General features: G+C 40.0%; 1 protein-coding gene across 1 annotated transcript in view; it reads right to left on the bottom strand.

Annotated features, from left to right (window-relative positions):
• Positions 1-6,838: 6,838 nt before the first annotated feature.
• GCFC2 (GC-rich sequence DNA-binding factor 2) overlaps positions 6,839-27,023 on the bottom strand; it is an 88,325-nt gene continuing 68,140 nt past the window's right edge. Inside the window, exon 18 of the mRNA XM_053709621.1 lies at positions 6,839-7,439. Coding sequence (XP_053565596.1) covers positions 7,325-7,439 — 115 coding nt within the window. The 3' untranslated portion in view covers positions 6,839-7,324. The remainder of the gene's footprint in view (positions 7,440-27,023) is intronic.

The following is a 27,023-nucleotide window of genomic DNA, read 5'->3' on the forward strand; positions in this document are numbered from 1 at the left end:
TTGAAAAATTTATATTTATTCAGCCCCCCCCAAAATTTGCCGTTTGTACTGCACCGCACGTGCTATGGATAGAAGTATAGGCTTCAAGCCCTTTGCACTTATTTCTTATTGCCTGCAGCTCCACCCCCAACCCAGCCCCTGACCTTTGTCAGGGTACAGGTGAATGACATATACTAACATAACATATATGTATAGAATAAGACAAAAGAATTTGTTTATATATGAAGCCATATTCTTATCAGATATTTACTATAAGGTTAAAATTCTGATGTCAGGAATTGACTTGAAACCCATATAATCTGAATACACATCTTAAAACTCAATGCAGACGAGATGTCCCAAAAACTTCAAAAGAGGACATTTGCTCCCTAGCCAAATACAAACTTCAAAACATTTTTTTTACCTCACCACTTGATGAGATTAGATCTTTTTCAAACAAAGATAAGCATGGTACCTAGATCAGGATACTACTACCTGTGGTGAGAGGGACGCTGAGTCTGTAATCAGCAGTGAAAATCTGGTCAAAATCCCAAGGAAATGGTAATTAGCACAGGCTTGTTAATTGTCCCTGAACATCAAATACACGTCTGTATTGCTTGCTAAACAGAAAATATGTTGTATTGTTACTCTCAAAATTCACTGTTTAAAATACAACTGTATTTAGATTTCAAGTATAATATACATCAGCATTGTAGGAAAATATATATTTTAATGGATATGAGACTGTCTATTTATGTGATATTAAATATGAACACATGAATATGGGAAATTGTGGACCTAAGAAGCAGTGACAGATAGCATTCATATTAGATAAATATTTGCTGAGATTGATAAATATTGCAAATAGATATATGAATGTTTAACATTTCTAACAATTATTTCTTTGTGTTGCAGACAATTGGTCATGGGCATAAATCTATACATTCAGAAAGAAGTGCACTGAATGTGAAATATGCTGCGGTTTTTGTATGAATATGGGGAAATAATCAAATGCTATTTTAAATGGATTTTTTTATATTACAAATGGAATATATTCACATGTGGTTTTAAAATGATCAGAAAAAATGATACTGTATGACCCATGTGTATTTGAACATGTAACTTATTAATATAAAGAAATTATAGCATTTTAAATACACATTTAAAGAAATGTTTTTATTGTATAGAAATTATTGAATGAAACTGTTTGTCTCTGTCTGCTGCCCCCGATGGCCAAAATCCAGTATTACAGCCAAAAGTCCTTTGGCTGTTAAAAATGAAATTTCCCAGGGCCAATCCATGCTTAGATCCAAATGTTACTAAAAGGCATAATAGCTACCCTTACTTCTCCACATTGCAAAACTCTATTTTTGTATTCTGAGGTGAAATTGGACCTGTTGAGAAATATTGGAAGTTGAATATCGATATGGTTATTTTTGGTAAAGTATAAGAGGTTGCTAAATATAAGTAATATTCAAATCAAAGGTATTTAGTAATTATAATCAAATATCAGGTCTGAAAGAACAAATTGTATTTTAACCTTGTGTTTCTTAGTCCTGTACAGTGTAAAGCTTGTCTTTTGTATGCTAAGTAATTTATCTTTGCAAATATATAAATATATTTTAGAATTTGTCTTAACTGTAGGTAAATAAGAACTTATTTCAACATAGATAAATTGGCATTTAAACTGACTGTTTACGTTAAGAATATATATATAACTCCTGGTGTTTTAATTAGAGTATATATTGTTCTATTGTTTAATTAAGCACTGTTAAAATATAGTTGGAAGTTATTGACCCATACTGTAATATTTCATTGTGAATAAGGCTAGTTCTAAAGGTAAATTCTATGATCTTTGCATAACATATTATAATAGTTAAACGTGTATAGTTTGATTCAGGTCTGGCTTTCTACAAATATAATTCAATGTGTCTATAAATTTTAACTAATAAAAAGAATTCAGGAATTTACATTAATTTTATTATCTTGGTATATGCATTTTTATTGGGGGTTAATTTTAAAGAATAATTATTAAATATATTGTATTATAACCCAGCCATATACTGACACCTTCTTAAACGCACAGCTTTTGCTATGCGAGTGAGAGTCACGTGATGACCGCGTGCGGGAGGAGGTGCCTGGTCAGCGCAAAACGGAGTCAGAGGCAGCAAGTGAGAGGAGAGGGCACATCCAGTCTTGAGAATAAGCTTACGGTAAGGTCCTTACCTAAGTTTATATCACAGTACCACTACTGACTGCCAGATAATCCATGCATGATGCAACAAACTGCTTCAAATAAAATTAAATAATACTTAAGGAACAGAAAACCTACCCAATAATGTTATATAATTCTGTAAATTATATTATCAATCAACATCAAGGCTTATTCCATGAGGTCCCAGATTTCTGCACCTCACTAGCACCAAGGATGCACACACAGTGGGAATCTCACTGCCAGCATCAAGAAATTCCCCAAACTCCCAAAACAAGTGAGTGGTGCAGCTGCAAAAATAAAAGTTACTCCGGCAACAGTTTTAACAAGAAGCCTGAAACTCTGCTGCACTGAGCTGCATTGCAGGGGCAGGGCTTATTCCCCTCTTCCATGGTACATTTATGGTCACCCATCTCCTGCACTGCTCCAACCATTTAAATAGCATAAACTAAAATAGAAAGTTCTAAGAACAAAAGAAATCATTTGCTTTTATTCGTTTCACAAGACCATTTATATCATGCATTTATTATAAAATACTTGCTAGGTGGTATTTAACCCCAGTTCCTGTATTGTGAACACCCCATTTGAATAACCCATGAGTCACCACAGCAATCAATATGTATCCAAAATAATATGAGGTACATTCATCCATATGGTACTATTCCTCTCATAAATATATTTACTTGAATTCCTCTTAATAAGATGTTATCTCAGTCAAAACATTGCACTTCTTTTTTTCCTGACGTTTCTTCCTCTAGCCAATTACATTGCTCGTCAATTGGCATGTTTGCAGAATTAAAGGGACAGTCAACACCAGAATTTTTGTTGTTTAAAAAGAAAGATAATCCCTTTATTACCCATTCCCCAATTTTGCATAATCAACACTGTTATAGAAATACTTTTTTTACCTCTGTGATTACCTTGTAACTAAACCTCTGCAGACTGCCCCCTTATTTCAGCTCTTTTGACAGACATGCATTTTAGCCAATCAGTGCTGGCTCCAGAGTAACTTCACGTGCATGAGCTCAATGTTATCTATATGAAAAACATGAACTAATGCCCTCTAGTGGTCAAAATGCATTCAGATTAGAGGCAGTCTTCAATGACTAAGAAATCAGCATATGAACCTCCTAGAATTAGCTTTCAACTAAGAATACGAAGAGAACAAAGCAAAATTGGTGATAAAAGTAAATGGGAAAGTTGTTTAAAATTACATTCCCTAGTTAAATCATGGACTTGACTGTCCCTTTAAAGAAGAAAAAAACAGACATTGTGCACGTGTCGATTATGTCAACTGCTATTGCCTCTGTAAAAACGCATTAGCCACGTATGCAATTTTAGAAAAATAAGGAAATCCCTGCCTACATCACAATAACAAAGCAGCTCAAATTGCAGCACAGGTATAATTACAACAGAAGACTGTTATTTATACATAATGTAAGTATGGAATTGCAGCACAATCATTAATTATGAATTCTGATCCACTGCTCTCAGCTCCAGAAGTAAACAATAAATCTCATGATTCATTGTTTACACTCAAGCCGACTACGGAGCTTGGCGCATGTGCATCCAAAAGCACACTGATGCCTACATAGCGAGCTGGTGGAACTTTTCACTACGTCACACTCAACATAAACCTGTAACCAGAAAGGGGCGGAGGAACAACATGCAAAAAAAAGTTAGCGATGGGGTCCAATTTGGCCCCATCTTATGCTAACTTATTTATGGCCAACTTCGAGGAGGAAGATGTGGATTTATTTAAACAACATGAAATATTATACTTCAAAAGATACATTGATGATTTGTTTATCATCTGGAGGGGTTCAACACATGGACTAGAAGGCTGGCTCGAAGAACTAAATTCCTCTAACCAAGCGTTGAAATTTAAAATGCACTACGATAAACAACAAATTGACTTTCTGGATGTACGACTATATATAAAAAATGGTAGGGTCCACTCCACACTGTTTAGGAAGGAGACTGATCGGAATGCCTTACTACATTTTTCTAGTTGTCATCCTCCAGCCCTAAAACAAGCTTTGCCAAAATCGCAGCTACAAAGGGTTCTGAGGAACAATTCTGAGAGTCTCAACCGAGACAACCAGTTGTCTGAAATGGAACGTTTCCAACAACGAAGCTATCCTATTCAGCTCCTGAGAAAACAGAGAGTAAGTCTTTTAACTGACATGGACGTAAAAGAAAAAGAACAGGATCAGGACAATAGGATGACATTTGTTATAGAATATACGGGTGACAAAAGAGGTGTAGCGGAAATACTTTGCAAACACTGGGATATAGTAAGTACAGACCCACTCCTACCACTTAAAAATTGGGCACCACCGAGGATTGGATTTAAGAGGGCCAGATCATTAAGGGACATTTTAGTTAAAACTGACCCGATGCAATGCTATAACAAGCCCACCTGGTTGGATATCAAGAAACCAGAAGTATACCGGTGTCTGGGATGTACTACCTGTAGTGGCCTAATCACAGGGACCACTTTTTCTCACCCTCATAGAAGGAAGATTTACAAACACAAATTTCGCTTAACATGTACTATATTTGTTACATTGGACTCTACTATGTAGGGAAGACCTGTGACGACCTCCGGACTTGGATGGCTAATCACAGGTCAGCCATCCACAAGGGCACAACGGTACAACCAGTAGCTCGCCACTTTCTCCAAGCAAGACACAATGTTGCGGACTTGAAGTACACCATTATAGACCATGTCCCCCCTCTGAATAGAGGGGTTGATCGTAATAGGATTTTATTGCAGAAGGAAGCACGCTGGACATATAATTTGGAAACACTAGTCCCGAATGGGCTTAATACCCATTTAGAATGGCAAGCATTCCTATAACTATCTGTTATGCTGGAACAGTGATGAGAGTTCCGATTCCATTTCTTATTTGTACAACAATAATAACACATTTTCAGTATCACATTCCGTTAACTCTGCTAGGTGTTCATTGTATAATGGGTTGATTTTGTGAATAGTCTAGTTGATACTTATATATTCCTTATTGTCCCACAATATGTTTCTCAATATAACTTAATCTGATCATTATGTCCTTTAAGGTGATTAAAATATAATCTGAAAATATAATTTAATATTTTTACCTCCAGAGCAAAGTATAGTCTAGTTCCACTTACAACATTGAATATTTTTGTTTGGTTGTCATGGCAACCTTTATATTTGTATTTATTTAGTGTATTGACATAGCGTAGGTTTTTTTTCCTAGGTGTTTTGCAAACTAAATATATGGCCATACCTAAAAAGCAACATCTAATAGATGGCATATTTTTGTACATATTAGATGTGTAATGTTCCCTGCGTTTTGTTACTTATTTGTTACTATGGCTACATTATAGCCAACATTACGTAGTGCTTTAATTTAAATGTTCCTATGACTACCAATGAGATTGACAAGTATATAGGATTACAATTACACTTTGGTTATAATAATCTGGCCATTCTAGCATAATATATTTGTAAGATGTTTCATTTATGCATAAGTTCCATTCATTGTCATGTTTGTTTACATCCTTAATAGCCGATGACACGTTGCCCGGGATGGTGACGTCATTCTTGTGGGCAGGCCAACCCGGGAGAGCGTGCATTCGACGTCTAACATCGGTGATATATGGTGGTGGGTAAGTTTGTTTGTACAATTTTGTCTGAGGATGGACAGTTTTTGTCCAAAAACATTTACATAATAGTAAAGTCACATTTGCAAAGACCCATGTAGTGCTCTTCTTTTGTGCAGTTGTTTATATATTTGGTGCACCAAGGGCTGGATCAAGGATTCCGGAGTGCGGTCTGTACTGAATTTATATAGATATAGATATATATATATATATATAGAAAATATTAAAGATTTACCATCACTTTTAGACAATATTTACATGTCATAATACAGCTTATACATGGTAACTAAAGGTCATTTTATATTGCATTTTACTACTTTTGTATACATAGTACCATTAGAAAGATGTGCAGTACTGTAACCAGAAAGGAAATATTTGCAGTTTTAAATAAATATAAACTATTTGCATTTTCAAAAACAAAAAAACAAAACAAAAAACATCCAAAAGACAGAGGTAGAGAAGATTGTGACTTACAGGCAGGGAAAAAGTCATTTTTCATAATTTTTTTTATTAAAAAAATTATTAAATTAAAAAGTTTGGATTTAGGAATTTCGTATTTGGGGATTCGTACCGGTATGTGCATTTATAAACTGTAGTGGATGAATAGAGGACCTGGAACACTCTGCCCCAACTTTTTGCTCTTCTTATGCTACTTCATCTATTGTTGCGCACTTTGTACAGATTTTATCTGGGATTTATAGGCTACCCCTTACGCATGTCTACTTCAAGGGGATGGGATAGTCAGTAAATATTTAAATTTAGCTTCATGTGCTATTGCCATAGAATGTCAAGAAAAGAAAAATTAAGATAGACTTATTTATAGGTATGTTTGTTATTTTCCTTTTCAAAGAAAACCACCTGTTTTAGAAGTGTGTTCAACATATAACAGTCAAGAAAATGAGATACTTCCTTGAATTTTAAGCAGAAAACAGTTGAGTAAATGTTCATTAGTTTGAACCCCAAACTCTCTTTTCATTCAATAAAAATAATTCACAGTTTTTACAATAAACTTTATTTCTGTACACACTGAAAATTTAGCAGAATATATTTTAATCTTCTTCTCAGATATCTCAAGAAAACAAACTAGGCAATCTTAAAAGCAGAGAGAACATTTCAATTTTATACAAAATATTTAAAAATACACAACCAAGGGATTTAAACATACAATGTTTTACTAAATCTACCCTTCATATGTATTACTTTAACACAAGCAGATGAGAATGTACAAACTACTATTAGTTTTGTTTTCAGGTAGTTATATTTGGACTTTGCTAGTCAATAGTTTCACAAACATCCAGATGACACCAGGTTCCAATAACTAGTTGTTACCAAAGCGTTACAATGGCCACTAGATGGTGCTCTAACTGTATGAAACAGCCGTTGTTCATGTGGAATTTGTAATTTAGTTCCAAAGGCTGCAAAACCAGATGATGAAAAGAAGGATCATCTTGCACTAGCTTCTTCCTCACATTTGGTTTTCTTTTAAAAATTCACTTTACAACTAATTCCTTCCAAGCTGTACTGTTTGACAAGTTCTTCTGCATAATCAAATGCTTTTATCTTCATTAACAGAGAGACTAATATTTCCATGTGGTGCCTAAATAAAATAAAAAAGGTTACATATTTAAAAACTATATAATCTACTTGTATAAACATCCAAAAAAGCAGTGATTTAAAGGGCCAGAATTAATTCATTAGAGCATGTAATATTAACACTAGCAACCCTACAATGCTATGTGTTTAACCTCCACTGGGTTTAAACACACAGTTAAAGTAACCATTGGGAGCCACAAAATTCTGCTGCTGACCCAACCAAAAGGGGCAGGTGCACAACCCAACTGTGTGACTACCGCTGCTTATTGGATGACCTGTATCCTTTTTTTTTTTTTTTTACTCGAAATTAGCAATACTGAGAGTACTTTATATTTAAATATTATTATAATTTTATCAAAGGTACAAAATGGTTTCAGTCTGACAGTTGTTCCATATCTAACATACATGAGTCCTTATTTCACCATCCCAACACTAATAACATATCTTTATGCTGGGAAATATAAAGCAACATAACCATATCACAATTCCCTACTTGCTTAGGCTAACCTGAAAATTCCAGACCTACAGAAACCTGCAATTAAAAATAACAAGTAAAGAAAATACTGCTCTGTTGGACAACTGGTATTGGGTTTTGAATTATCAACCTACTACCATGTAAGGCTTACAATTTATTAACTCTAGATGATATCAACCTCAGCCAGCAAGTATATTGTATTTAATTGTGGAAGAAAATAAGCTCCCTGTGTTAAACGGTGACATAGACTAATATTGTTTATTTAATATCTTGAAGTATCCAGTAATACCACTTTATTGAAAGTCTACTGTGTCCAATCCATGCAGCCAGCTCCGACATATAATAAATGTATTTGATCTTATTTAATATTTTGTTCCATGTAGGTGCACCTTCTATCCAATGCCTTGCTACACATATTCATGTACATGGTATATAAATGAACTGATTGATATGGGTGTTGTATTATCTGTATTCATGAAGTAGGACTTGTCCGATTCAGTGTACGGTTTAGAACTTACTTTCTTGCTATCATTATCATACGCTATCCTTTTCACACGTAAACACATTCTTTTTGGGTTGAGTTTCTGCTGCATTTGTACAAATGTAAGAATTTGACCTCTATCCATAATGCCAACAACCCTGTAGAGACCTTTATTCATAATTTTACTAGATATCGATGTCTTTAAATACCTTAATGGGAGTTTCAGGGGACGTTACCTTTGCATGAGAAGAAAGCACCTTAAAGTGAATGTAAATTTTGATGCTAAAGTGCCCGTTTTTTAAAAATTCGATTAAAAACAGGGGCACTTGAATTCATAAAAATTTACATTTCACTCGTGTTGTGAAAAAAACAACAATTTACCTTTTAATCTTCACAGCAGCTTCCTCCGCCCGTCGCAAAGCCTCTTCCTGGGTTTAAAATGAGGAATTAGGCTTCCTCCAATCACAGCGTTGAATCGGACACTGATTCCCCAGGGAGGGGGGGGGGGGAGCCGTGATTGGAGGATGACCTATCCATCATTTATGACATCAGAAATGGCTTGCGATGACCAGAGGAAGCTGGAGCTGCTGTCAAGTTTAAAAGGTAAGTATTTTTTCACAACACGAGTGAAATGTAAATTTTGATGAATTAAAGTGCCCTTGTTTTTAATCGAATTTTTAAAAAACGGGCACTTTAGCATAAAAATTTACATTCACTTTAACAAATAGGCAAAAAACTAAGCTACTATATGCAGGGAGAAATTTTGGAGCCCCTTACTTAACCATTGATCAGGGCCCCACTTTGACGTGCAATTTTTCACCAAATGACTAAAACATATATATATGCACTTTATTCTTAAGTGTAGTCAAACTTGGAAATGTTGTAAAGGTAGCAACACAAACACAGAAACACACAGACACACTCATACACTGAAACACACACTCACACATAAGGATTCACATATAGACACTCGTCTAGCAGACACGCAAAGAAACTCACAAACTATCTCAGACACCCAAACAGACACTCAGCACTTGTTTACATTGACCTGACAAGTAATGAGGTAGACTACAGTTTTTTCAAAAAAGGAGATTTACAAAACAAAATATGGAGTTCTGATTATCTTTTAGACAAGGAAGATGCCAAATATATGATGCCAACAGCATGCAGTGGCTGAAAGGAAGGGCCCTGAACTGTCTAAACAATAATTTAAAGGTTAACTGGTGGATTGGTGACTTCCGGAAAGGTCTCAGTCTCAAAGTCTGTAGAAAGATGTGAATAATCAATAGTAAGGTCAAAATGTCCTAAAAAGGAACAGACAATGGACACACACAAACTTGCACATATACCCAAGGAAACACCCACAGAGACAGCCTCAGAAAACACAAACACACATCCATCCACAAAAAACACACACAGACATACATACACACCCTCACAGACACCCACAGAAAACACACATCCTCAGACACCAACAGAAAACACACAGACATATGCACACACCCTCACAGAGACACCCACAGAAAACAGACATATGCACACCCTCACAAATACACCAACTGAAAATGCACAAAGACAAACACAACCACCCTCACAGAGGCATCCACAGAAAATAGACATACATATACACACACACACACTCAGAGACACCCACAGAAAATGCACAGACACACACACACCCTCACAGAGACACCCACAGAAAATACACAGACATGCGCACACACCCTCACAGAAAACACACAAAGACATACACTACCACCCTCACAGAGGCATCTACAGAAAATGCACAAATACATATGCACACACCCTCACATAGGCATCCAGAGAAAATGCACAAAGGCACACACACCCTCACAGAGAGACCCTCATAAAAAAAATACATACAAACTCAGAGACATCAGCAAAAGCACAAAGACAAACACAGGCCCCCACAGAATCACTCACAGGAGGTAAAATTTCTGCACATTTACATCCCCTAAATCATCAGTGTGTGACATGCATGATAAAAAAATAGCAGAAATTAAGAGATCACTTTGTAAAGAATCATTTTTGTAAATATGCAAACAAAAATACTTCTGTGAATTCAAAATTGTACATTAAATAGATAGTAAACTCCCCCCCCCAAAAAAAACCCTTTCCCTTTTTTAAAACCTTATCTCCAGTTGTTCAAATCATCAAATAACATTAGCCATTTTTTTATCCTTTACATTAAAATCGCAATAGAAAATATAAATTCTGCCAAACTCTTCTTTTGGTTTAATATGCAATTTGAATCGCCAAGATCTACCTAGGTAGAACTATGATGGCATCCCGCATGCGCATTTACACTCACTTGTGGCAACGTATGCGCACATCAGTCTTCTCACTTCCAGTGTCAGCTGCCGCGCCATTATCACCTTGCCGGATGCTGATGAAGAGGGGAGGAACATGGGAGTGGCACTGAAGACGGGGGACGACTAACGAGCAATGTGTAACTGCTGTAACAAGAGAGTTGAATACGCGAACACGCCGAGAATTGTAAGCAATATCAGGGATGTTAATTATTAATGATAGTAACTCCCCCTAAGCTATTGCTTACATTCTGGCAGTGCTTATATGGCTTTTAACACCATCAAATAAGTTAAAGAATGGCAGCCGGTATAAAACAAAGGCTGTGTGAAACGGCAGCTATCTCATTACATCAGTTACAAGAAGCACTCTTTATTATGCATGCGATTGCCCTATGTTTATACTGCGCATGCGAATTTGGAAGAGACACTTATTAATGAATATCCAAATAACCGCCTTAGTGCTGCAGCGAGATTGGTGGAAATAATTGAATGTGTAATCAGTGAACCCTGCCTTCAAAAAGGGGTGGTCAATGATGCTGAAATTAAAACATTTTTTTAATTATATTCAAGCTTCGTTTAGAGGAAATAATAAGTGCATTTTAATAGGAATTACTTAAACTTTCTAACGGTGTAATTTTTATTTGTGCAAATACAAAAAAATTCTAACCCTTTAATGATCTGTCAGAATGGGTAGATGAAGAAAAGTACTTTTTAAAGATTGATATACATTTGTTTGTATTTTCTTCTATTTTCCCCAACCAAGAGCACCACTTCAAATCTGGTGTACAAATGTTCTGATCTGTCAGCTGTACTTCTAGATTTTAAAATGCTGTACTCTATATGGTCTCGGTGGAACCATAAGCTGTGGTACTCAATCTCATACCATTAGATCTGGTTAAATGCAGGATTTAGGCTTGTTTGTATGTATTTCAAGAGTCAACTGAACAGTGTTAAGTTAACCTGTCTCATTTCAAACACTGAGCAATCTTAGCCTGAGAGTATAACATTTTATGGAGATGTAAAAATATTAGATAAAATGCCTCCTGGCATCTGGAAAGTCCTTGCATAAAGGGGCAGTAAACTGGAATGTAATGAAAATATATATATATATATCAATAATAAAAAAAAAAAAATCATATTTGCCAAAAGGGCACCTACCATTTGTGTATCGAGGAGAAAACATTTCTGCATGGTTTTAAATATATAATTTATACAGCATTGTCAAATAATCATAAATACACTGCTGCATATTGCTAAATAACAACTTTTATGCTTTCCTGATAAATGTATTTATTTCCGGACATGGAGATTCCACAACGTCATTTCAATTACTAGTGGGATATTAAACTCCTGGCCAGCAGGAGGCGGCAAAGAGCACCACAGCAAAGCTGTTAATTGTAACTTCCCTTACCCATATTCCCTAGTCATTTAGCCGAAAGGAAAATGGAAAAAGAAGGAACACAAGGGTGAAAAAGGTGCCTGAGGTTTACTCAAAAAAACTGCCGAATTGAAATTATAATAAAAAAAAGGAGGGCGGGGTCGTGGACTCCATGCCTGGAAAGAAAGAAATGTATCAGGTAAGCATAAATTTTGTTTTTCTTTCCTATGGCATGGAGAGTCCACAACGTCAGTCCAATTACTAGTGGGAACAAATACTCAAACTAGAGGACACAGAACAAACAGGGAGGGAGAACAAAGAAGGAGGGCCTAAACAGAAGGCACCACCGCTTGAAGAACATTTCTCCCAAAAGAAGCCTCAGCCGAGGCAAAAGTATCAAATTTGTAGAATTTGGAAAAAGTGTGCAAAGAGGACCATGTTGCCGCCTTGTAAATCTGTTCCACAGAAGCTCAATTTTTGAAAGCCCAAGTTGAGGAGACAGCCCTAGTGGAATGAGCCGTAATCCTCTCAGGAGACTGCTGTCCAGCAGTCTCATAAGCAAATCAAATTGCACTTCTTAACTAGAGGGAAAGAGAAGTAGAAGTGGCCTTCAGACCCTTACGCTTTCCAGAGAAAACAAACAGGACAGAAGATTGCTGAAAATCCTTAGTAGCTTGTAATTAACATTTTAGAGCACACACACAACATCCAAGTTATGCAAAAGACGTTCCTTATGAGAAGGCTTAGGACAAAAAGGAACAACAATTTTCCTGATCAATGTTTCGATCCGACATTACTTTAAGGAGAACCCCCAATTTAGTATGAAGGACCGCCTTATTTGCATGAAAAATAAAGGTACGGGGAATCACACTACAGAGCTGAAACCTCAGAAACCCTGCGAGCAGAAGAAATAGCAAGGAGAAACAAAACCTTCCAAGATAACAATTTTATATCAACAACAACATGCATAGGCTCAAACAAAGCCTGCTGCAAAACTTTAACAACAAGGTTAAGGCTCCAAGGAGGAGCAACAGGTTTAAACACAGGCCCAATTCTGACCAGGAACTGAACAAAAGCTTGAACAGGTGGTAATTCTGCCAGACGTTTGCGCAAAAGGATAGACCAAGCAGAAATCCGAACTTTCAGAGTACTGACTGACAAACTTTTCTCCAGGCCATTCTGAAGGAAAGATAAAATTCAAGGAATCCTCACCCGACTCCAAGAAAAACCTTTAGCTTCACACCAAGAGATGTATTTACACCATATTTTATGGTAAATCTTACGAGTAACAGGTTTTACAAGCCTGAAGCATAGTATCAATGACTGCCTCCGAAAAACCGCATCTATACAGTACTAGGCGTTCAATCTCCAAGCAGTCAGCTTCAGAGAATTTAGATTTAGATGGAGGAATGGACCCTGAATTAGAAGGTCCTTCCTCAGAAGTAACCTCCAAGGTGGAAGAGATGACATCTTCACCAGATCCGTAAACCAGATCCTGCGAGGCCAGGTAGAAGCTATTAGTATCACAGATGCTCTCTCCTGCTTGATATGAGCGATGACTCGTGGAAGGAGAGCAAATGGAGGAAACGGGTAAGCTAGCCTGAAATCCCAAGGAACCGCCAGAGCAACTATCAGGGCTGCCTGATGATCTCTTGACCTTGAACCGTACTTTGGAAGCTTGGCGTTTTGACGAGACACCATCAGATCCAACTCCGGAACCCCCCCCCCTTAGGGTTATCCTGGAGAATACTTCTGGATGGAGAGCCAACTCCCCGGGATGAAAAGTCTGCCTGCTCAAAAAGTCTGCATCCCAATTTTTCATTCCTGGAATGTGGATGGCAGATATGAGACAATCGTGAACTTCCGCCCACTGCAGAATGCGAGTCACCTCCTTCATGGCCAAGGAACTCAGAGTTCCTTTCTGGTGGTTGATGTAAGCCACTGAGGTGATGTTGTCCAATTGGAATTTGATCAACCGGACCGAAGATAATTGAGGCCACGCTATCAAGGTATTAAATATTGCTATCAACTCCAAGATGTTTATTGGGAGAGAAGACTCCTCCTGAGTCCACAGACCCTGAGCTTTTAGAGAACTCCAAACTGCTCCCCAGTCTAATAGGCTAGCGTCCGTAGTCACAATCACCCAGGAAGGTCTCAGGAAGCAAGTGCCTCAAGACAGATTTTCCTGTGAAATCCACCACAAGAGAGTCTCTTGTTAGGGGGTCCAGATATATCCCCTGTGATAGATCATAATGGTCTCCGTTCCATTGATGTAACATGCAAAGCTGCAGTGGTCGCAGATGAAACTGAGCAAAAGGAATTATGTCCATGGAAGCCACCATCAGACCAATTACCTCCATGCATTGAGCCACTGATAGACGAAAGGCAGACTGGAGGGAAAGGCAAGAAGTTTGGATTCTCTGACGTCCGTCAGGAAGATCTTCATGGACAGAGAATCTATGATTGTCCCTAGGAGAATCACTCTAGTAGATGGAACTAGAGAACTATTTTCCAGATTCACCTTCCACCCGTGGGAATGTAGAAAAGACAGCAACATCTCTGTATCAGATTTTGCTAGTTGAAAATATGACACCTGAACCAAGATTTGATCTAGATAAGACGCAACTGCAATTCCCTGGGATTTTATCACTGCCAATAGAGCTCCCAGAACCTTTGTGAATATTCTGGGTGCTGTGGCAAGACCAAACGGAAGTACAATTAACTGGAAATGTTTGTACAGAAAGTCAAACCTTAGAAACTGGTAGTGATCCCTGTGTACGTACGCATCCTTCAGGTCTATAGTCATTATGAACTGGCCTTTGTGAACCAATGGAAGAATGGAACGAATAGATTCCATCTTGAACGACAGAACCCTGAGGAATTTGTTTAGACACTTAAGATCTAGGATGGGACAAAAAGTTCCCTCCTTTTTGGGAACTACAAATAGATTTGAATAGAATCCTAGACCTTGTTTCTCTAGAAGACTGGTACATTGATTACCAGGGAGAATAGGTCCTTTACGCAATTTAAAAAGGCCTCCCTCTTTACCTGGTTTGAGGATAGTCAAACAGGAGAAATCAGCCCCTTGGAGGGCAAGACTTGAAACCTATTTTGTAACCCTGGGATACTATGTCCACAGCCCATGAATCTGGGACATCGCGTATCCAAGCCTAAAGGAAAAGAGAAAGTCTGCCCCCACCTGATCAGCTGAAGGTGTTTTATTTTCCCTTGTTCCAAGGCTGGCTGGATTTCCAAGTGGACCTGGATTGGAAGAAGAAGAGGAAGACTTCTTTACTTTAAAGTTGCGAAAGGAACGAAAAACATAAATTATGCTTACCTGATAATTTAATTTCCATTGTTACGAGGAGAGTACACGGCTTCATTCATTACTTGTGGGAAATACAGAATCTGGCCACCAGAAGGAGGCAAAAACACCCCAGTCAAAGGCTTAAATACCTCCCCCACTCCCCTCATTCCCCAGTCATTCTGCCGAGGGAACAAGGAACAGTAGAAGAAATATCAGGGTATAAAAGGTGCCAGAAGAACAAACGAATAAATTTAGGTCAGCCCAACGGAGAACCGGGCGGGAGCCATGGACTCTCCTCGTAACAATGGAAATGAAATTATCAGGTAAGCATAATTTGTTTTCCATCTAATACGAGGAGAGTCCACGGCTTCATTCATTACTTGTGGGAAACACATACCCAAGCTCTAGAGGACACTGAATGAAAAAAACGGGAGGGAAAAGGAGGCAGACCCTAATCTGAGGGCACCACAGCCTGCAAAACCTACCTTTCTCCCTAAAGCTGCTTCAGCCGAAGCAAACACGTCAAATATGTAAAACTTTGTAAAAGTATGTAAGGTGGACCAGGTAGCAGCCTTACAAATCTGCCCCATATAGAGGCCTCATTCTTAAAGGCCCAAGAAGAAGTCACAGCTCTAGTTGAGTGAGCCGTGTAATCCTCTGAGGCGGCTTATGTCCTGCTGACTCATAAGCCAAACAAATCAAGCTCCTCAGCCAAAAAGATAGGGAAGTAGAAGAAGCCCTCTGCCCTTCCCCGAATAGACAACAAAGCAAGCTGAAGTCTGTCTGAAATCCTTCGTAGCCTGAAGATAGAATTTCAAGGCTCGAACCACATCCAAATTTTGAAGTAACCGTTCCTTTGAAGAAGACGATTTAGGACACAAGGAAGGGGCCACAATTTCCTGATTAATGTTGCGATCAGACACAACCTTAGGAAGAAAACACAATCCAGCTTGAAGAACAGCCTTATCTGCATGGAAAACCAGATAAGGAGGCTCACATTGCAAGGCCGCTAATTCAGACACTCTGCGTGCTGAAGCAATGGCCAGAAAAAAAAGAACCTTGCAAGACAGAGTCTTGATGTCAAGAGAATGCATAGGCTCGAACGGAGGCCCATGCAAAACCTTCAGAACCAGATTCAAACTCCAAGAAGGAGCGGAATGTCTAAACACAGGCCTGATCCTGGACAGAGCCTGAACAAAAGACTGAATATCAGGGACCTCAGTGAGCTTCTTGTGTAACAGCACAGATAAAGACTAAATCTATCCCCTTAAGGAACTTGCGGCAAGTCCCTTCTACAGACCGACCTGGAGGAAGGAAAGAATTCTTGATAACCTGACCTTATGCCAGGAATATCCACGAGGCTCACACCAGAGTAAGTAGGTCCTCCCTTATGATAGATGCGACGGGTCACCAGTTTTCTGGCTTGAATGAGAGTATCAATCACCCTCTCAGAAAAACCTCTTCTGGCTAAGACCAAGCGTTTAATCACCACGCAGTCAGCCTCAGAGAATCTAGATTCTGATGCACAAAGGGGCCCTGTACCAGCAGATCCCTGCGACAGGGCAACTTCCGAATGATCGCCGTTCCACTGCTTCAGCATGCACAGCTGAAGAGGCCGGAGATGGAACCTGGCGAATGACATCTATAGTGGATACCATGAGCCTAATCACCTCCATGCCCGGGCCACTGATGGCCTTGAGGAGGATTGAAGGGCAAGACAACTGGAGACAATCTTGCAACGTCTCTTGTCTGTTGGGAATATCTTCATGGCAATAGAGTCTATTATCATGCCCAGGAACTCCACTCTGGTACTGGGAACCAGAGAACTCTTCCCTGAGTTCACCTTCCAACCATGAGATTGCAGAAGGAGAAAAATTCTCAAATGATCCTCTGCCAACTGGCAGGACGGAGCATGAACCAGAATTTCGTCCAGATAAGGAGCCACTGCAATCCCTCTGGATCTCGCTACCGCGAGCAGAGCACCCAGAACCTTCGTGAAGATTCTTGGAGCTGTAGCCAACCCGAAGGGAAGAGCTACTAACTAAGTGCTGATCCAGAAAGGCAAACCTTAAGAACCTGAAGTGATCCTTGTGGTTTGGAACATGAAGGCAAGCGTCCTTCAAGTTTATTGTGGTCATAAACTGGCCCTCTTGAACTAGGATCAGTATGGACCTTATTGTTTCCATTTTGAATGATGGAACCGAAAGAAACTTGTTTAAGCACTTTAAGTCTAGAATTGGGCGAAACGTGCCCTCTTTCTTTGGTACAACGAAAAGGTTTGAATAGTACCCTAGACCCCTTTCTGCTAGCGGTACCGGTACTCTTACTCCTAGAGAGGAGAGATCCCTCACACACCCTAGAAAGGCATTCCTTTTTTCTGGAATTGATGAGAGATTTGACAAGATAAATCTTCCCCTGGGAGGATGGGTCTTAAAACCTATCCTGTAACACTGGGCAACAACTTTCAGAACCAAAGGATCCTGAACGTCTCTCAACCAAGCCTCCACGAAAAGAGAGAGTCTGCCCCCTACTAGATCCAGAGATGGATCGGGGGCCGCCCTTCATGCCTATTTTGTCTCGGCGGGCTTTTTGCTCTGTTTGGATTTATTCTAAGACTGAGATGGTTTCCAAGATCCCTTGGACTGCTCGGGCTTCGCGGCAGATTGCGGTCGTTGGGATTTGTTCGAACGAAAGGGATGAAAATTAGGACCCTTAGGTTTATTCTTTTTATCCTGCAGAAGAAAGGCACCCTTGCCCCCTGTGACCGTGGATATGATCAAGTCCAGGCCTGGACCAAAAAGAATCTTTCCCCTAAATGGAAGGGATAGTAATCTAGATTTGGGTATCATGCCAGCCGACCATGACTTCAACCACAGGGCCCTCCGGGCCAGAACAGAAAAGCCTTATGTCTTACCATTCAAGCGGATAATCTGCATATTAGCATCACAAATAAACAAATTAGCAACCCTCAGGGCCTTAATTCTTTCATGAATTTCATCGAGAGGAGTCTTCATCGAGAGGAGTCTCCACCTCGATCATCTCTGACAGAGTCGTACCAATAGGTAGCGGCTCCCGCCACCGCGGATGCAGGTTGAAAAACAAACCCAGTGTGCTGAAACATCTTAAACGATTAACTATTCTCAAGCGGGATAGTGGTGATAGTGGTGCGCTTAGCGAGTGTGGAGATAGCTCCATCCACCTTAGGGACAGATCCCCATAACTAGTTGAGAATCTGGAACCGGGAACAATTTTTTAAAGGAAGAAGGGGAGAAAGACTATCCCATTCTCTCACATTCGTTCTTGATAATATTTGCCATCTTCGCGGGAACCGGGGAGGTCTGGGGCACTACCCCTGTCCTCCTAAACCTTATCCATCTTAGTAATAGAAGGTTCCTCCGGTAGTTTTGGTTCCGGAACCTCTAAAGTCGCTAACACCTCTTAACAAAAAGCGTAAGTTCTCCAACCTAAACCTAAAGTCTGGTTTCTCTGCAGCTGGAGGCCTAGAGGCTGCAGATTCCGACCCAGAGGGAGAGGACTCCGAAGTATCGGAATCCTCAGCATCCGCTGATAATCTAGTCTAAGATACATCCAACGGAGTAGATGACCCCTGGGAAGGATAGCAATGTTTAACCTTTCTGTTGCTCTTGGCCGGGCAAGGTAAAGCACTAATGACAGCAGCAACCTCCATTTGCAACTGCTCAGCAAAATCGGGCGGCAACGTGGCCCCTCCCATAGGTGGATTAGAAGTGCACTGGGGAGCTGCATGTGTAATCAGAGATGAATGTAGGGAACGTACCTCATGGGATGGAGACCCCTCAGAGGTGGACGGCTCAGTGGTACTAAACATTTTATTTCTTTAGATATCACTATTTTATCGAGGCATGTGGAAGATAATTGAGCAGGTGGAGGTACCAAAACCTCTTCACAATAAACACAGGCATTAGTGTTAGTTAAAGAAGGAGTACCCTCTAACATATCAGAGTCCTCCATAGCTTGCGCTTTAATAAAGGACTACAGAAAAGGATTGAATGGCACCTTTATACTACCAATGGACGGGGAACTCCCCACCTCCTATGACCCAGGCCCACAGAGAAACCTAGTAAAAGTTTCCTGCAACAGACGGTCAGGAAAGGAAGAGAAAGAGGTCACACCTGGTCACATGGTACCAGGCAGGACCTCCCCCGCAGGAAAAAAGCACGCCAACTAAGCGGGTTGCGTAGTATCAAGGAAGGAAAAACCTGACTGTTCCACATTGCGAGAGCCACATCTCACACATGTCACAGCAAAACACAATAACACACATTATGTATACATCCCCCCTGTTTAATCACCTTCCAGGGATAATAACCCTTGATTCTATACAGATAAAGGAGCCACACTGTGACCCTGTCTTCTTGGGTTATCATTATGGATATAAAAATAAAACGATCTTACCAGAATCAACGCCGTGGAAGAGGAACACGGCCTCAAGTTTGACAGTGTGTAGCAGCACTCCTGACATGGATTTGAATGAAGAAAGCAGGCAGTGAATCTCATCAACACAGATTGCTTAAGGAGCTGTTAATATGAGTCAGGATGGTTTCGCAGAAAGACTCTCCCTGCATCTCCAGACTCTAACTTTCATCCATGCTCACTGAGAGGCTGACAGGACTACTTAACTCCAGTCCCATTCCGAAGAGAACTACCCTCCAAACTATTCTGAAATCTTCCGACACTTCTCTGTCATCCTCCTGTGACGAAAGGCAAAGAATGACTGGGGGATGAGGGGAGTGGGGGAGGAATTTAAGCCTTTGGCTGAGGTGTTTATGCCTCCTCCTGGTGGCCAGGTTCTGTATTTCCCACAAGTAATGAATGAAGCCGTGGACTCTCTTCGTATTAGATGGAAATTAGAAGTATGTCGACCCTTCAGTCTGTTCTTCTTATCCTGAAGAAGGAAAGATCCCGTTCCACCCGTAATCTCTGAAATGATCTCCACCAGACCAGGCCCAAACAAAGTTTTACCCTTGTAAGGTAAAGTCAAAAGCTTGGCCTTTGAAGAAACATCAGCCGACCAAGATTTTAACCACAGAGCTCTGCCAGCTAAAATAGTGAAGCTAGACATCTTAGCTCCCAGTCTAAATACCTGCATGTCTGCATCACAGATAAAGGTATTAGCCAGTTTAAGAGCTTTGATCCTGTCTTGGATCTCGTCTACCGTAGTCTCTTCTAAAATCAGATCAGACAAGGCATTGCACCAATATGATGCCGCTCCCGCAACAGTGGCAATATTTGCTGCAGGTTGCCAATGTAATCCTTGATGGATATACATCTTTTTTAAGTAAGCCTCAAGCTTCTTATCCATTGGATCCTTAAAAGAACAACTATTCTCTATAGGAATGGTAGTTCTTTTAGCTAGAGTAGAGCTAGCTCCCTCTATTTTAGGCACAATGCGCCATGAATTCCGAATGGAGTCAGCAACAGGAAACATCTTTTTTAAAAACAGGGGAATGGGAAAACGGAACCCCAAGTTTATCCCATTCCTGTGCAATAATTTCAGACATCTTATCTGGAATCAAACTCTATTAAGTTTAGAGGACTTCTTAGGGTTGACAGCAACCTAAGGTTCAGAATCATCCAAAGTAGCTAGAACTTCCTTCAGAAGCAACCAAAGATGTTCAAGCTTGAAACGGAAATTAACTTCTTCAGATTCAGAAGCTTTTTTTTACCAGTGTGTCAGATTCTGAAATCTCACCTTCAGAGGCTACCGAAGTATCCTCCTCATCAGACATATGAGAAAGGTTGACCAGCGCAGATTTAGAGGGGTCAGAAACCTTACTAGTAGACAAATGTCTAGATTTCCTCTTGCGTTTACCCTGAGGAGGAAAGGCAGACAATGCCGCAGATACTGCAGACGTTATCTGCGCGGCAAAATCTCCTCGTACATAAACACCCCCAGGAGGGTGTGAGGAAACAGAAGGCACAGGGTTACAAACCACTAAAGCTTGGGACGTTTGAGGAGAAAGCTGAGGCATACTACGCACAGTATCATCCTGAGAGATATTTGGCTCAGAGGAGAGTAACTTGTCCTTAAATTTTAAAGGCTTTGCTAAGCAAGTGGAACAGAATTGCATAGGAAGAACAATTTGGGCCTCTAAACAAAGCAAGCACTTATCCATATATTAATAGTTTGCTCCTGTTCAGGGTCCATAGCTAAAGAATCAAGTCCCACAAAAAAAAAAAAAATTGTATGAGATATATATATATATATATATATATATATATATATAAAAAATAATAATAATACACCAGAGACCTAAATATAAAATAGAATAGTGTCTCCAAAAATAAGAAAACCTCAGACCCTGAGGCTCCTACCATTACTATATAGGTTCACACACTCTGAAGATCCAGATAGAAAATCCCACTAGTAAGAGGAAAATCTATCTCCTCTATAGGTGAACTCTGATCCAACAAGCTACAGCAGAGCCGACACTGACAGAAAACTCCGCTCCTTAAAACCGGAAGTGAGGATGTCACGTGATCAGCCTGAAATAAAGTGCGCAACATAAGAAAAGTGTGCAAAATAAAAAACGGCTGCTAAACTGAATTTTTTAAAAAAAAATCTAAACTCAACTCTGATAGCCCGAATTATATAAAGGAAAATAAATATCCCTTATTTCCCTCAGCCAAGTTATCTCCTGCCCCCTTGAGATCATTAATATCCCTTATTTCTCCCTTCAGTGTCTTTTGAGATAAAAAGTTTTAAACACACAATATGTACACTTTTTATTTTTTTCAAACACCATAGTGCTAATAAAGCTGCCCAAAACCATTATCCTTAATTATGATAATATACTGTCCCAAAATCGATCCAGTTGAGGGTTAAAGTGAAGGTAAACTTTGATGAATGAAAGCCCGGTTTTTAAAAATACTATTAAAATCAGGGGCACTTTCATTCATCAAAGTTTAGAAAGCAGCTGCTTTGTTTAAAAACTTACCTTTGTTCTTCTCACAGCCAGAGAAGCTTCCTCTCTTCACATGTCAGCAATGACTAATCCGGCATCCTCCAATCACGGCTTTCCCCCCAGGGGAGTCATTGCCTGAGGCTATGCCATGATTGGAGGAAGCTGGATTAGTCATTGCCGACGTGTGAAGAGAGGAAGCTGCTCCGGCTGTGAAAAGAAGAAAGGTAAGTTTTTAAACAAAACAGCTGCTTTCTAAACTTTGATGAATGAAAGTGCCCGTTTTTAATAGTATTTTTAAAAACTGGGCTTTCATTCACCAAAACCACTTTAACCTCAGAAATGCTGACCATCAAAACCTAGAAGGAAAAGAGCACTTACCTGGATACAGCTGCCGGGCAGACAACAGCTACTAAGGTGTGACTGGTAGTTCTCTCTTTTTACTACAGGTCCTTGACCGGGAGAACAGAGTAACCAACTCTGGCTTTCTGCAAAGGGGTAGCAAAATGTTAAAAGTAAAGCAAAGACTACCTTGCCGCCTTCTAACTGCTAAAAGCCACCACTACTCTTACTAAAGAGATTGACATGGACACAGCTAGACCCCAATCCTTACTTGCAGGGAAGAGTACCCATAAAAGGATTAATTATCTTCAGACACCAACTTCGCACATCCTCCATTGACTGAGGCAAAGAGAATGACTGGGGATTATGGGTAAGGGAAGTTACACTTAACAGCTTTGCTGGGGTTCTCTTTGCCTCCTCCTGCTGACCAGGAGTTGAATATCCCGAGTAATTGAAATGACGTAGTGAACTCTACATGCCATACAAAAGAAAATGTGTTTTTATGGACCCACCATAGAAATACCACACTGAAGTTACAATCTGAAATTGCACAAAGAAATAAAAAACATTTACTAAGTAAGTCCTACCTCCTCTGCAAATAAAAGTTGTCTGACTCAGGCACAAACTAGTGCCAAGTCTGTCTCACACTGTACATAGTGGTTTAGTGCACACTCAAATCCTCTCAAATGCCAATACTTTACTCCTTGTAATGACATTTCCCACGCTCAATAGTTGTGCTTGCCCCGCGGGGCCCCCGGGCCCCTGACAGGAGTCACCCCTTTCACCCCCTGATGGCGGCCCTAACTATATGGGTTAGTTTTTATTTTTAGTTGCATTCAGATTTATATAAAGTAAAGCAAAGACTACCTTGCCGCCTTCTAACTGCTAAAAGCCACCACTACTCTTACTAAAGAGATTGACATGGACACAGCTAGACCCCAATCCTTACTTGCAGGGAAGAGTACCCATAAAAGGATTAATTATCTTCAGACACCAACTTCGCACATCCTCCATTGACTGAGGCAAAGAGAATGACTGGGGATTATGGGTAAGGGAAGTTACACTTAACAGCTTTGCTGGGGTTCTCTTTGCCTCCTCCTGCTGACCAGGAGTTGAATATCCCGAGTAATTGAAATGACGTAGTGAACTCTACATGCCATACAAAAGAAAATGTGTTTTTATGGACCCACCATAGAAATACCACACTGAAGATACAATCTGAAATTGCACAAAGAAATAAAAAACATTTACTAAGTAAGTCCTACCTCCTCTGCAAATAAAAGTTGTCTGACTCAGGCACAAACTAGTGCCAAGTCTGTCTCACACTGTACATAGTGGTTTAGTGCACACTCAAATCCTCTCAAATGCCAATACTTTACTCCTTGTAATGACATTTCCCACGCTCAATAGTTGTGCTTGCCCCGCGGGGCCCCCGGGCCCCTGACAGGAGTCACCCCTTTCACCCCCTGATGGCGGCCCTAACTATATGGGTTAGTTTTTATTTTCAGTTGCATTCAGATTTATAAGAAATCCTCAGTGCTGGTGAGCCAATGACAAGAGGTATATGTGCATAGCCACCAAATCACTAGATATCTCCCAGTAGAGCAATGCTGCTCCAGAGCCTACCTAGCTTTGCTATTCAACAAAGAATACCAACAGAACAAAAATTAAATATAATTAAATTGAAGCCTCTTAAAATTGCATGCTCTATCTAAACCATAAAGTTTAACTTTGAATTTTATATATATATATATATATATATATATATATATATATATATATATATATATATATATATATATATATATATATATATATATATATATATATAAGCCTTTAGTGCAAAACAGTCAGACTGTTATTATGACCATAAGAACAAATACAGTGGGGCAAAAAAGTATTTAGTCAGCCACCAATTGTGCAAGTTCTCCCACTTAAGAAGATGAGAGAGGCCTGTAATTTTCATCATAGGTATACCTCAACTATGAAAGACAAAATGTGGAAACAAATCCAGACAATCACATTGATTTGGAAAGAATTTATTTGCATATTATGGTGGAAAATAAGTATTTGGTCACCTACAAACAAGCAAGATTTCTGGCTCTAACAGACCTGTATCTTCTTATTTAAGAGACTCCTCTGTCCTCCACTCATTACCTGTATTAATGGCACCTGTTTGAACTTGTTATCAGTATAAAAGACACCTGTCCACAACCTCAAACAGTCACACTCCAAACTCCACTATGGTGAAGACCAAAGAGCTGTCGAAGGACACCAGAAACAAAATTGTAGACCTGCACCAGGCTGGGAAGACTGAATCTGCAATAGGCAAGCAGCTTGGTGTGAAGAAATCAACTGTGGGAGCAATAATTAGAAAATGGAAGACATACAAGACCACTGATAATCTCCCTCGATCTGGGGCTCCACGCAAGATCTCACCCCGTGGGGTCAAAATGATCACAAGAATGGTGAGAAAACATCTCAGAACCACACAGGGGGACCTAGTGAATGACCTGCAGAGAGCTGGGACCAACATAACAAAGGCTACCATCAGTAACACACTACGCCGCCAGGGACTTTGATCCTGCAGTGCCAGACGTGTCCCCCTGCTTAAGCCAGTGCATGTCCGGGCCATCTGAAGTATGCTAGAGAGCATTTGGATGGTCCAGAAGCGGATTGGGAGAATGTCATATGGTCAGATGAAACCAAAGTAGAACTGTTTGGTAGAAACACAACTCGTCATGTTTGGAGGAGAGAGAATGCTGAGTTGCAACCAAAGAACATCATACCTACTGTGAAGCATGGGGGTGGCAACATCATGTTTTGAGGCTGTTTCTCTGCAAAGGGAACAGGACGACTGATCCGTGTACATGAAAGAATGAATGGGGCCATGTATCGTGAGATTTTGAGTGCAAACCTCCTTCCATCAGCAAGGGCATTGAAGATGAAACGTGGCTGGGTTTTTCAGCATGACAATGATCCCAAACACACCGGCCGGGCAACAAAGGAGTGGCTTCGTAAGAAGCATTTCAAGGTCCTGGAGTGGCCTAGCCAGTCTCCAGATCTCAACCCCATAGAAAACCTTTGGAGGGAGTTGAAAGTCTGTGTTGCCCAGCGACAACCCCAAAACATCACTGCTCTAGAGGAGATCTGCATGCAGGAATGGGCCAACATACCAGCAACAGTGTGTGACAACCTTGTGAAGACTTACAGAAAACGTTTGACCTCTGTCATTGCCAACAAAGGATATATAACAAAGTATTGAGATGAACTTTTGATATTGACCAAATACTTATTTTCCACCATAATTTGCAAATAAATTATTTCCAAATCAGACAATGTGATTGTCTGGATTTGTTTCCACATTTTGTCTCTCATAGTTGAGGTATACCTATGATGAAAATTACAGGCCTCTCTCATCTTCTTAAGTGGGAGAACTTGCACAATTGGTGGCTGACTAAATACTTTTTTGCCCCACTGTATAGTATCATTAAAAAGACACTCAAGTCAAAAACATCAAGTATGCTTACCCGATCATTTCCTTTTCTTCCGATGGAAAGAGTCCACAGCTGCATTCATTACTTTTGGGAAATAAGAACCTGGCCACCAGGAGGAGGCAAAGACAACCCAGCCAAAGGCTTAAATACTCCTCCCACTCCCCTCATCCCTCAGTTATTATGCAGAGGAACAAGGAACAGTAGGAGAAATATCAGGGTGAAAGGTGCCAGAAGAATAATGACGACGCCCAACATAAAATGACGGGCGGGGAGCTGTCAACTCTTTCCATCAGAAGAAAAGGAAATTATCAGGTAAGCATAATTTATGTTTTTCTTCTTAAATGGAAAGAGTCCACAGCTGCATTCATTACTTTTGGGAAAACAATACCCAAGCTATAGAGGACACTGAATGCCAAGATGGGAGGGTACAATAGTCGGCCCATACTGAGGGCACCAGGCCTAAACCTTTTCTCAATAACAATCCTGTTTTGACCGAAGCCGAGAATTTTTTTTTCAAAGGAAAAGCCCCAGTGACACTGACTCGCAGCCAGTCCAGAGCCAAATTAGAGACTGCAAAATGGACTCAACTGGACCAACAGTACCAAGAGACACCGTCGCCCAACAGATGGTCCCCCACCACTCACCGCCAAAATCCCCAAAGGGAACAATGCAAAGGAGAACCGAGGAGCAGAAAAGTCCCTCAATGTATAAAAACAGCACCTCCAAGAGTGGGCCCAGTAATCAGAGACCCAAATGAACCCAAACAGGGAAGGAGGTCACGCCTATATCAAGCGAAACCCGGGAAAATACCGGGCAAGGAGACCGAAAAGACATCTC

The sequence above is a fragment of the Bombina bombina genome, chromosome 4 (assembly GCF_027579735.1).
Source record: "Bombina bombina isolate aBomBom1 chromosome 4, aBomBom1.pri, whole genome shotgun sequence".
In the NCBI taxonomy this organism is placed as follows: Eukaryota; Metazoa; Chordata; class Amphibia; order Anura; family Bombinatoridae; genus Bombina; species Bombina bombina.